We start from the raw sequence: 12,243 nt of genomic DNA on the forward strand, positions 1-12,243 counted from the left end.
CTTACCAGAGTTACAACTACAGTTTCTTACAAAAGACCAAGAAATATATGCAGTCATGAAGGCCTTTAGTGTACTGTTTAATTTCCTTGGATTCCTTAAACACATTCATTCTAAAGAATTGTAGAAACAATCTCTGAACATACAGTTTTGTTCTAAATGCAGACCAGTTTCCAAGAAGTATGGTGTATAATGTGGAGGTATTAGCATAAAATGTTCTGTTTAGAAAGAAAGCCATGTGGTCCTCCTGCCACTTTTCTCAAGATGGTGTCTTACTATTGCTGGCTGTCCTAGAACTCACTGGCCTCAACAACTCAAGAGATCTGCTTTCCTAGTGCTAGTATTAGTGTGTACCCCCATGCCCAGCCAAATTCCTTTTGGCAATTCTGATAGTAACTAATTTTTTAAACAGTATTTTGCACAATTCAGTGAGCCCGATATTATGAACAAACAAGCCAAAACAACAACAAACAAATAGAACTTGTAAAAGCACAATTGTTAGAAGAAGTTTTTTTCAGTACTAGGGATCAGAACCCATGGTCAGGAGTAAGACTCCATTACCTGTCTTAGCTTTTTCAAGAGAATAGGGAATCTGTATATTAATATATGTGAAGTAAGAGAACTGTTTTAAAGGCCAATATAAAACTAGTTAATTATGGACCAAATTGTTTCCTAGTATAGTAAATGTTGAAAGAAAGAAGAGACTACAAGTATTAGAGTTATGGGATGCTCTTCAGAAACTCTGAGGCATCAGTCATTGCAGTGCCATGCGTAGAAGTAATTCTTAAGGGGTTCCCCCTCCTTTGCTCTACAGGGCATTTCAATGCCTGTTCTACCCCATTTTATTAGTGTCCCCAATAATTGACACAGAGACCTGGTATTTTTGTTAACAATCTGCAAGCACTAAGCTGGGCGGGTGCTAAATTATTCTAACCCAACTGAGCTGCCTCTACCCAGCCACATGCCTGTTGTTTGCCATCTGGTCCTGCCTTGACTTTCTCTAGTCCACGTGTATCCTCATGGCTGACCTCTCATCTTGTCTTCACCTCATGTGGTCTCTCCACATGGTGTTTTTATATCTTTCTTCTCCTCTCTGGTCTCTCTTTTGACTCTCTTACTGGCATTGGAAATCCAGTTCTATTCAGCTAATTGACTGATCAGCTCTTTATTAACCAATCAGAGGTGCTGGAAATCAAATACCGGAGATGCTTGACATGCCAATATCAGAATGGCAACCAGATGTCAGGGCATAGAACTCAGCATCTTTTTTGCTTCTTTTTTTTCGGAGCTGGGGACCGAACCCAGGGCCTTGTGCTTCCTAGGCAAGCGCTCTACCACTGAGCTAAATCCACAACCCCAGAACTCAGCATCTTAATACACAGTGCACAAAACTATTTTCCAGCAGGCATGTGGATATGGGAAGGAGGAGTTAGGGAGAGGCTCCTCTTACTAAGTCTGCAAAAACAAAGCATGAGTGTGTGATTCAGTATGTATCTTTTTCCTGTGTTTATCAGCTAAAAAGATGCCCATAGGTCAGTTAGCATATATAATAGAGACACCCAGAGACCTGTGTATATGATATTTCGGAATTCACAGTAGCCATGTATGAATGTTGTGAATGTATAAAAAATGCCACAGTGAAACATACTGTTTCTTATTAAAGATGCTTAACATGTTTATTAGGAAGTATAGATCTAAACAACAAAGGAAAAGTGGTTTAAGAGGAGAGAAAAAAATTAATTTTATTTCAGTTTTGTTTGTGTACAGGTGTTCATGTGTCTCAGTGTGTTCAGGGGCGAGAGATGTTTGATTCCTTTGGAACTGTAGTTACAGGTAGTGGTAGTCACCCCATGTGGGTGATAGGAATTGATATCAAGTCTTTTGCAAGAACAGTATGCACACTTAGTCACTGAGACATCTCTCCAGTCCCCAGAAAAATCATCTTTAAAGGAAAAATCTACAACAGAAGAATATAATACTTTGTACCAAGGCCAGATCTAGGATAACTAAAATAAGATAGGCACTGATGGGTACATGGGGAGAATAAAGACAATTACATAATATTGTTGCAGCTACATAGCAGTGTTTGGCCATTTTAGAAAGGTTTTACAGCTCCTCAAAAGGTTCCACATGAAATTGTTATGTGACCCTCCAATTCTACTTCTGGAGTCTATCTGAGAGAGAATATAGGTTTTATGTGTTCGTGGATTATTTATAGTCGTGAAAATAACCAATCCTCAGCTAAGCAATAGATGAAGTGTGAGATAGTCACACAGTGGCTTACGATTTAGAAAGGAAGGAGTTCTTATGATACGACAGAACTTTGACACTGTTACTGTAAATGAAAGAGGTCAGTTTCTTATATCAAGTATCTGATGTAAGTCACTGAAACAAAAAGTTGATGTCAGGGGCTGGGTAAGACTTGGGCAAAAGAAGGTTATAGAATTTTTCTTTGGAATGAAGAAACTGATCCAAAGTAAGACCTGTCACACCTGTCAACACACCAATCTCCCCGAATCCTGCATTTAAAAAGAATAAATTTCACTAACATGAATTATACCTCAATAAAGATATCATTTAAACAATGAGAGGAACTCTGGCAAGATCGCTCAACCACAGGTAACAACAATACTGGCTGCCAAGCTTGATGGTTGAGTTTAATACCGAGGACCCTCGTGGTGCAAGAACAGACTTCTGCAAGTTGTCCTCTGAATGCCACAGTGCCACATTCTCACTCATACTCAAACATGATCAAATAATGTTGAAATCAACAAAAGGAAGCCATCAAGCATTGCCCAATTTACCTGTACCATTTAGATTCTTTGGTTTGTTTGACTTTGTTTTTTTTTTTTTTTTTTTTTTTTCCCTAAGATAGGGTTTCTCTGTAGCCTTGGCTGGTTGTTCTAGAACTCACTCTGTAGACCAGGCTGGCTCTTACAGGTCTATCTGCCACTATCTCCTGTGCCACCACCGCCCATCCCATTTTACAGGAAGTTTTCCAAATCATTTAAATCTTTTGGTATTGTCACCATTAGTGATCATAGGCTTTAATTTTTACAAATTTATTTCATGAGAAAAGGTTTTACTATATGGTTCTGACTGGCACGGAATTTGACCAGGGTTTTCTTGAACGCATACAGTTCTGCCTACCTCTGCCTCCTGAGTGTTAGTGTTTGTATGTGAGTGCAAATGACCACAGAGTTATATATAGGTGGTCATAAGCCACCCAGCATGAGTACTGGGAACCAAATTTGTATCCTCTTGTTCGTTATCACTAAACCATCTCTCCAGCTTTCAATCCCTTTCTTTCCCCCCAGTGCTTGGGATTAAATTCAGGGCCTTGTGTCTACCAGAATAGTGCTGTATACTATTTAATTATACCCTAGCTGATCACTGGCTGATATTGTGACTCCTTTGCATATCCCTAAGGGAAAATAATAGTGAGCTGCGTTTTCTCCTGTAGTATCTCTTGTATACGTTGTGTTGAAATGTCCATTCTTTTCTTTCTTTTTAAAGATGGATTTATTTTATGTATGAGTGCTCTATCTGCATGTACACCTGCATGCTAGAAGAGGGCATCAGATCCCCATATAGACGGTTGTGAGCCACCATGTGGTTGCTGGGAATTAATACCTCCAAAAGAGCAGACAGTGCTTTTTACCACTGAGCCATCTCTGCAGCCCTGAGTTGTCCATTATTAAACTGAGTTATAATTGAATTATAGTTGATTTTAACCCTTTCTGCAGGTAAGTCCTATATCAGATTTATGATCTTTTAAGTTCCGTGCATGTGTCTGCATGCATGCAGTCACACCAAGGATGTCAGAAGACAGTATTAGTCCTCACCTTTCACCTTGTTTGAGTCAGGGTAATCTCTGCTTTGAATTTCTCTGTTGGTAGCTCTGGGATTCCAGACATGCAAACTTTTTACATCCATCCATCCATCTTTTTTTTAAAGTGGGTTTTGAGGATGTAAACTTGTGGGTCACTAGGCTTGCATACCAAGTTCTTTACCCAGTCAGCAATTCCCTAGCTCACATTTTTGATCCATATGGAGTTAACTTTGTATAGATGGTGTAAATCCTGTGTCCAATTGTCACTGTGTCCCTTGTTGAAAATTGAAATGGGTTATAGAGATGGATGGCTCAGTGGTTAAGAGTCAGGTTGCTCTTGTAGCTGTTCTGGGTTTGGTTCCCAGAATTCACATGTTGTTCCGTAACTAAATGACCTCTTCTGCCTAGACACACATGGGGTGCACATGCCAACAAAACATTTATACACATTTTTAAAAATTAACAAAAGAAAAAACTGCCATCCTGGAATGGTGGGCTACACTTGTGGTTACAGCAAGTTAGGGAGGCGGGATCACTTCAAGTCCAAGGCCAACACTGTCTACATACAGGACATATATCCCGCCCACTGTAGACCACACAGTGAAACCTCCCTAAACTCTTTTATTATATTGGTGTCTTTGATGAGACTTAGTGGACTCTTTTTGAGACAAGGTCTTACCCTGGAGTTCTGACTGTCCTGGAGCTCAGGAAAAGAGGCTGTTCTCAAGCTCACATAGATCTGCCTGCCTTGGCCTCCCAAGTGCTAGGATTAGCTAACTGCTCTTAACAGGAGTTTTCTTTTTCTTTTTTCTTCTCTTGCTCCTCTGAATATCAATACTTGGTGCTTATTTTTTTGTCAGGGGCAGCGTTAGAGCTTTTAAATGTCTGCTCAGTACCAAAAGGAGTTACTAATAAACTTATACTAACTTTGCAAATCAGGCACTGTAAGTCCTTGAACTTATTTTTTTTCCAGAATCGTTGATTACACTTCTTTAAAAACCTCTGTATAGATTATAGAATATACAGCTTTTAAGACTTAAGTGATTTTAAATTTGATTTGCTTTGAATCTAAATTTGAGTTTAGCCAGAAAGCCAAAATTCAATAAAATTTTTTGTATATTTTGGTCAGTTTTAGAATTGGCTTATTTGTTTAAATGTTGTGCGTATGTCTGTGGGTATGTCCATGCGTTTGAGCGTGCGTGCGTGCGTGTGTGCGTTTGTGTGTGTGCGTGCTGCACATGTGGAGGTGAGTTGACAGTCCACTGGAGTTCCATCATGTGGGTCCTAGGAGTCGAACTTCGGTCATCAGGCTTTACCATTCAACTATCTGTGCTTCCTGAGAATTACCTTCTTAGTGCTGACTCTCTCATTCTTTCCGCGAAGCACCTTTCCATTTCCTTCTTGCTTCTGCCCCACTCACCACCCTTATTAGGCTTGGTGGCCCACACCACTAATCTCAGCATTCCAGAAAGGAGGCAGAAGCAGGGGAATCTCTTGAATTTGAGGCCAGTCAGGAGTACCTAGCTAGGGAGAACCCGGTCTGAAAAATACAAAAAACAAAATTTTCCCCCCAAAAGTGTTTATTTGATGTAACTGTTATATTGTTCTATCTGTAATATTTTGTAAATAACTAGTGGGTTGGAAAACAGTGGTGTCTTATAATTTATTTTGTCTGTATCTTAAGGGTCTCCAACTGACTTCCTCGTAGAGAATGTGGACTATCAGGACTATCAGAACAGCCAGAGCTGGCCGGAAGATGCAAGCTTTTGTTTCCAGCCTCAGCAAGTGCTGGACACTAACCAGGCTGGTACGTGCAGGCTGCATGTGACAGCTACGTGTGACCTGTGAGATAATAGGTGACAAAGCTGTAACTTCCACCAAGAGCTTCAGAGTAGCTCAGCCAGGCACGGCCAAATCATAACCATTCTCATAATGCATTTACTTGGACTATTATCTTTACTTATCTTTTATTTTCTTTCTTCGAGATAGCGTCTCACACAGTAATCCACACTGGCAGTTCTCCCATCTCAGCCACACCCAGCTCTATTCATCCTTTCTTTAGAAGTACGCACTTACTTTAGTTTTTTTTTTTTTTTTTTTTTTAGCTTTTTTAAAAAACCAATTGCTCATATTTGTATCATGTCCATGTACATTCAGACTATAGGTTCAGTAATCCCTTAGCACCCCAGGTCTTCCCAAACAACTCCTGCAGTAATAATGACGCTTAATGTATGCCAGAGAACAGACTCTAGTTTCTTCCAGTCCTAACATTTTATTTTATTTTATTTTTTAAAGATAGGCAGGATCTCGCTGTGGCCCTGGCTGTCCTGGACTGGAACTCTGGAGAACTCTGGAGTTAGAGCATTTGAAATGCTGTGTTCTTCATAAATGTTCACATGAAAAAAAAAACTTTTTTTTTTCCTTCTTCTACAGATAACATTCTAGTGTGTTTCTTTGGTTTGTTCTGAGATAGGATCTCATTGTATAGTTGCAAATCTTCATGCTCAACATAATTTTATGGTTTAATTTTAAATTTTGCGTGTTGAGTGTCTCCAGCATGAAATTACAAGCAAATAGCCCTATGCCAGACTTTCTTGTGGGATCTGGGGAATCTAACTTAAGTGTTTGTTTTTAAGGCCATCACATAGTCCCCCTTTTCTGTTTGTTTTAATATCTTAAAAGTATGTTTATTAGCATGTTGAAATTTTAATTTCCTCTGTACCTTTTAGAATTTTAAAGTGGAGTATTGTGTGCTTTTTAATGAAGTTTTATGATTGTTTGCTCTCTTAAATAATCAGATTTTTAAGGGAACTATGGATTACATTTTATTATATCAAGTGAATTGGTAAAGATTTATTGTTGCTTCATCATATGTAGTCATGCTATTTAATTTATTTACTCTTGGCAATACAATGTAACAGATTCAACATTTGTAGGATAGGGGATAATTATCTTCCTAAATATATTCGCTGTGTATAAGTCTTAGAATTTTTTTCATTCTAGATCCCTTTAACGTGCACCATGATGATGGTCTTGCAGATCTGCTCTTTGTCTCCAGTGGACCCACAAATGCTTCTGCATTTATAGAGGAAAACAATCCTTTGGAAGACAGTTATGGTATGGCTTCAACTAGATTTACTATGTCACATCTATCATTTATTTATTGTATAGAGATCCATATAATAAATGACAAATGATAAAGAGAAAAATATAGTTTTTTGAGGTAAGTTCTACATAAAAAATCAGGGACTAGAGATAACGGCTCAGTGGTTAAGAACACGGACTGCTCTTCCCGAGGTCCTGAGTTCAATTTCTAGCAACCACATGGTGGCTCACAACCATCTGTAATGGGATCTGATACCCTCTTCTGGTGTGTCTGAAGATAGCTACAGTGTACTTATATAATCAATCAATCAATCAAAAGAATCTGCTCCAGCTGGCTTTAGCTATGTAACCAAGGATAGCCTTGAGTTCCTAATTCTCGTTTCTTTCCCTCCCAGTTACTAGAGCTATCACATATGAAATAATGTGAAATTATGATATATGAATTTTATATGTATGTACATGCACATACACATATATAAACATACATATATATACCTGTATATTATGCACATACATATGTAATTAATACAGTATATAATGAACATATACACAAACATACACATACAGGGCAGGTATTCATGAGCCAAAGTGATAGCTTTAAGTCAATATAATACATTGTACTGTGAAATTGAAAAACAGAAAAGGTACGGATTTCTAAGGTCTCCAGTAGCAAATTAGAGAACTTACATTTGAGGGTTTTTTTTTTTTTTTTTTATAAGACTTCGAGTCCTATAAAATATGGTCAGATTCTTTGCCCATATTTTACTTTTCATGATCTAAAAGAAATTACTTCCTAAATTTCAGTTTTTTACTTTTCATTTCTTATTGAGATGGGATCTCATATATTGTAGGCTGACTTCATGCTTGTTATATAGCAAAGATTTACCCCTTTTACTCTTCCTGCTTCTACTTACCAAGTACAGAGGTTATATGAGGATGCCATGGTGGGGGGGGTTCTGTTTGTGAATCACTGAAATCACAGCCAGGTTGTTCTCCTTGCATCCTGGGCAAGCAGCCCAGCTGAGCCAACAAAGCCCTCCCTACTGACCCTTTAAGTCTGTACAGTGGAGCCGGCATTCCTTACTACTCTAGAGAAGTGGTGATGATAAAATTAAGTTACATAGATAGCGTGGTGCCAGGTCCATTGTAAACAAGTTATCAGTAGTTCCCACATTTGTCCTCTTGGCAACTTTTTGTAGGACCTGCCTTGCATTCTTTTATATCCTCTTTGCTTTCCTCTAATTTAAGTCCCTTCACATCTAGATCACACTGTTAGTCTCATAATCAGCCTTTCTGCTGTCTTTATATCCCACTTTTAATATTCTGCTGTTACTGATTAGCTTGAATCCTTAAATATTTATATTCTCATCTTCATCATGAAGATCTTAAAAAGACATTTGCTATGCAATTTTAAATTTATTTGATTTTCAAGTAATTTCCCCATGGTTTGTATGGTCCTGTTTGACCTATAGGATATGCCAGACCTATTTAAATAAGATTGCTCTTACAAAGGGTTGGGATTTAGCTCACTGGTAGAGCACTTGCCTAGGAAGCGCAAGGCCCTGGGTTCGGTCCCCAGCTCCAAAAAAAGAAAAAAAAGAAAAAAAAGAACCAAAAAAAAGATTGCTCTTACAGTTTAGCATTTATTGTCTTGTTGGTGTCTCTTTGCTTTATTTGCAAAGAGGGCTCTTAAATCTGCACTCTTTTTCTCTTCCTGATTTCTTTGAGACCTTCTGTGATAATCTAATCCTCAGAGTTCTTATATCGATATAGTACTTAGTCCATACTATACTGTTCGTTATTTGAGATGCACCTATTTTGCCTCTCTAGCTATAAACTACAATAAACTTTCTGGATGTGGTGGTGTGTTTTATGCCTGTAATATCATGTACCGAGGAGGGCTATCAACAAGAGGATCACCTGAGCTCCGGAGTTTAAGGATAACGTAGACAACATAGCATGAGAATCTGTCTCCTTTTTAAAAAAAAAAAAAAAAAAAAAGACTAGAGAGATGGCTCAGTAGTTAAGAGTACTGAGTGTTCCTCCAAAGGTCCTGAGTTCAAATCCCAGCAATCGTATGGTGACTCACAGCCATCTGTAATGGGATCTGGTGCCCTCTGCTGTGTCTGAGGACAGCTACAGTGCACTTGTGCATAATAAACACCCAATGGAGGCAGTGCTGAGTGCTGACTGTGTGCTTGCCAGGCAAGCTCTCCACCAACTGAGCCGCATCCCCACGTCTGCCTTTTCTCAGGTGTTTGGTCCCAGTAACCAAACACGCACTAGCACAATGGCCACCACTACCTGGCAAATGTCTATTTTTATTGGTCTTTGGGTGTGTTTCTTTTTGTCAACACGTCACTGACTTAAACTGTCAAATGTCATGTCCTCTGACTATTGATGACTGTCTTTTCAATATTAGGTGTGCTTTCCTGTGACTCGTTTGCTCCCACGGCTGTTGTATCTCAGGAGTGGTCTGTGGGAGCCCCAGACTCTCCACACTCAGAGCCCTGTGTTTCCCCAGAGGTTACTATAGAAACCCCACAGCCAGCAACAGGTAAGTTATTGACAACTATTTCATTAGTTACTGCTATGGCGTCAGTAGCCAGCGTTCCCGGGAGCTTATAGCAGATACAGATAAACAGTCTTTTTATCTTTCTTAGTGAGACAGAATCTGACCTGGAATGGAACTTACTATGTGGAACAGGCTGGCTTCAAACTTGTCTGCTTCTTGTGATTTTGGGCCCAGCCTGCTTTATAGATACAGTTTTAGGACAGCCAAAGTTACACAAAGAAACCCTGTTTTAAAAAAAAAAAAATCAAAACAAAACAACAAAACCTTTATTTATTAAAAGTCAAATATTAGAAAGAAATTTTCATTTAATTTTTTTCATGACTTTTAAATGTTTCTGGTTTGACTTTCTCTGTTTATATGTGTGTTGCCCACAGAGGCCAGAAAATGGCACCAAAACCCCTGGAACTGGAGTTACAGTTGCTTGTGAGCCACCGTGTGGTTGCTGGGAATAGAACCCAAGTCTTCAGGAAGAGCTGTTAGTGCTCTTACTGCTGAGCCATCTCTCCAGCCCAGAATGGTGGTTTTTTTTTTTTTTTTTTTCCTGTGTGTGTGTGAGGGTCAGAGGATGACTCTGGGAGTCCTTCCTCTGGGCCGTTGTAGCTCCTTGGGACTGAACTCAGCCCATCAGACTCGATCAGCAGCAAAGCACCTTTCCTTGCTAAGCCACCATCCTGGCCCCCAGAAAGTGATTTGGTTTTTGTTATTGTTGTTTTGTTTTGTTTCTTGTTTTTGAGACAGGTGTTTCTCTCTCCTGGAACTCACATAGATCTGCTCGCCTCCGCTCCTGAGTGCTGGGATTGAAACCTTGTGCTACCATACCCAGCTCAGAAAGTAAATTTTAAATGCAGGGTTATGAGTAATGCTAGATCCTAAATTTATTTAATGATTTTTTTCCTTTACGGAAAATTTTTATGTGCACTGATTTATAATCTGTGTGAAGGTGTTGGGTCTCCTGTAACTGGAATTACAGACAGTTGTAAGGTGCCATGTGGGTGCTGAGAATTGAACCCAAGTCTGGAAAAACATCCAGTTCTCCTAACCTCTGAGCCATCTCTCAATTTCTCCTAGGTCCTAATTTTTTTTTAACTTATTTCTTTAGAGCTATCCAAGGCAGTAGACTTGGAGTCAGTAAAAGAGCAGCTGCCAGCTAAAGCATTGGAAATGATGGCAGGACAAACCACTGATGCGGTGCCATCTAAAGAATCAGAGGACTCTCCAGACACAGATACAGCACCAGGTCCAGACACAGACGTGACACTGACTAAAGACACAGAAGAGATCAGCACTCCAGATGTGATATCGGCAAATGTCACACAGCCATCCACTGAATCAGATATGTTCCTGACCCAGGAAATGGAACTACTCATAGGAACAGAGGCAGCCCAGGTTAAAGACACCATGTCCTCTGTAGAACCAGTTATATCTTCAGCCAAGGACACAGCACCGCCTACAGAAGAAGAAATGGTCCCAGGCAAGGATATGACATTCCCCAAAGAAGCAGAAACAGCACTTCCAATAGAAATGGATTTGGCACCACCTGAGGATGTGGCCCTTCCCAAAGAAACAGAGCTAGAACTAGTCCCAGCCACGGGCATGGCTCTACTCTCAGAAACAGAAGTGGCCCTGGCAAAGGATGAGGAGCCTTCTACAGGAATACCTGTGGCTCAGGAGATGCTCTTGTCCTCAGAAACAGAGGTGGTACTGCCCTCAGATCCCATAATGACACTGACAAAGGATGTGACAGTACCCTTAGAAGCAGCTGGACCCCTGGTGTCAGACATGACTCCAATTCTGGAAACAGAAATGACCCTAGGCGAGGGGACAGCTCCACCCACAGAAACAAAATTGGGCAAGGTCAAAGACATGGCTCCACTCCCAGAATCAGAAGTGGCTCTGGGCAAGGACGTGGTCACACTTCTAGAAACAAAGGTGACTGAATTTGACAATGTGACTCCACTTTCAGAAGAAGAGGTAGCCTCAGTCAAGGACATATCTCCGTCTCCAGCTAAGAATGCTGATCTGCACTCAGGAACAGAGTTGACTCTGGACAACAGCATGACTCCCCCCTTGGATCCTGCACTACCCCTGGAAACAAAAGTAGCCACAGTTCAAATTAAAGACAAAGAAACTGTGCAGACCCAAGAAGAGCTAAGTGAAGCCTCCCAGTTAGAGTCTGTGCAGCACGAGGGACAGTCAGCAGTACCTCCTTGCAGGGTTTCCCCAGGTACGGCCTTCTGCTTTCTCTTGTATTCTCTCTACTGGGGTATAGACTAAAGTTTACCTGTAATTCCTGATAATGTACAGCCTCATTACTTTCCAGGTCCATTCATGTCTTTCCCTAGTTGGCGTTCTGACCCTCTCCTTCCTCTGATGGCTGGTCCCGTTCTGTGTTCCTCCTTGCTTTGCTTGCAGACAAGTAAACCAAGAAGACATACAAACCATCATTACCTTATCTACATACTGACATATGTCTGTATGTATGTATGCATGCACTGTCTTCTCCCTTCCTTTATGGCTAAACTGTTTTCTAAGTAAAGCCAGCCTCTCCTCACTTTGCAACAAATCCCTTTCTTCCCTGTACTCGTGTACTGCTTCCCAGCCATCCTTCTCTACTCTGTTACTCCTTAGTGAAATCTTCTTTCCATTTGATCATTCCCACCTGCTTTCAGAAACATTTGGTTTTTTGATATTTGTTTCATCTACAAAGATAAAATTAGTGCTCGTAAGACACCTC

General features: G+C 40.1%; 1 protein-coding gene across 1 annotated transcript in view; it reads left to right on the forward strand.

Annotated features, from left to right (window-relative positions):
- The window catches only part of LOC116907651 (microtubule-associated protein 4), a 96,167-nt gene extending 84,369 nt beyond the window's left edge, over positions 1-11,798 (forward strand). The window contains exons 4-7 of the mRNA XM_032910739.1: positions 5,514-5,636; positions 6,833-6,946; positions 9,357-9,491; positions 10,609-11,798. Of these exons, the coding sequence (XP_032766630.1) occupies positions 5,514-5,636; positions 6,833-6,946; positions 9,357-9,491; positions 10,609-11,783 (1,547 nt within the window). The 3' untranslated portion in view covers positions 11,784-11,798. The remainder of the gene's footprint in view (positions 1-5,513; positions 5,637-6,832; positions 6,947-9,356; positions 9,492-10,608) is intronic.
- Positions 11,799-12,243: the final 445 nt, after the last annotated feature.

This window comes from Rattus rattus, chromosome 8 (assembly GCF_011064425.1).
Source record: "Rattus rattus isolate New Zealand chromosome 8, Rrattus_CSIRO_v1, whole genome shotgun sequence".
NCBI lineage: Eukaryota > Metazoa > Chordata > Mammalia > Rodentia > Muridae > Rattus > Rattus rattus.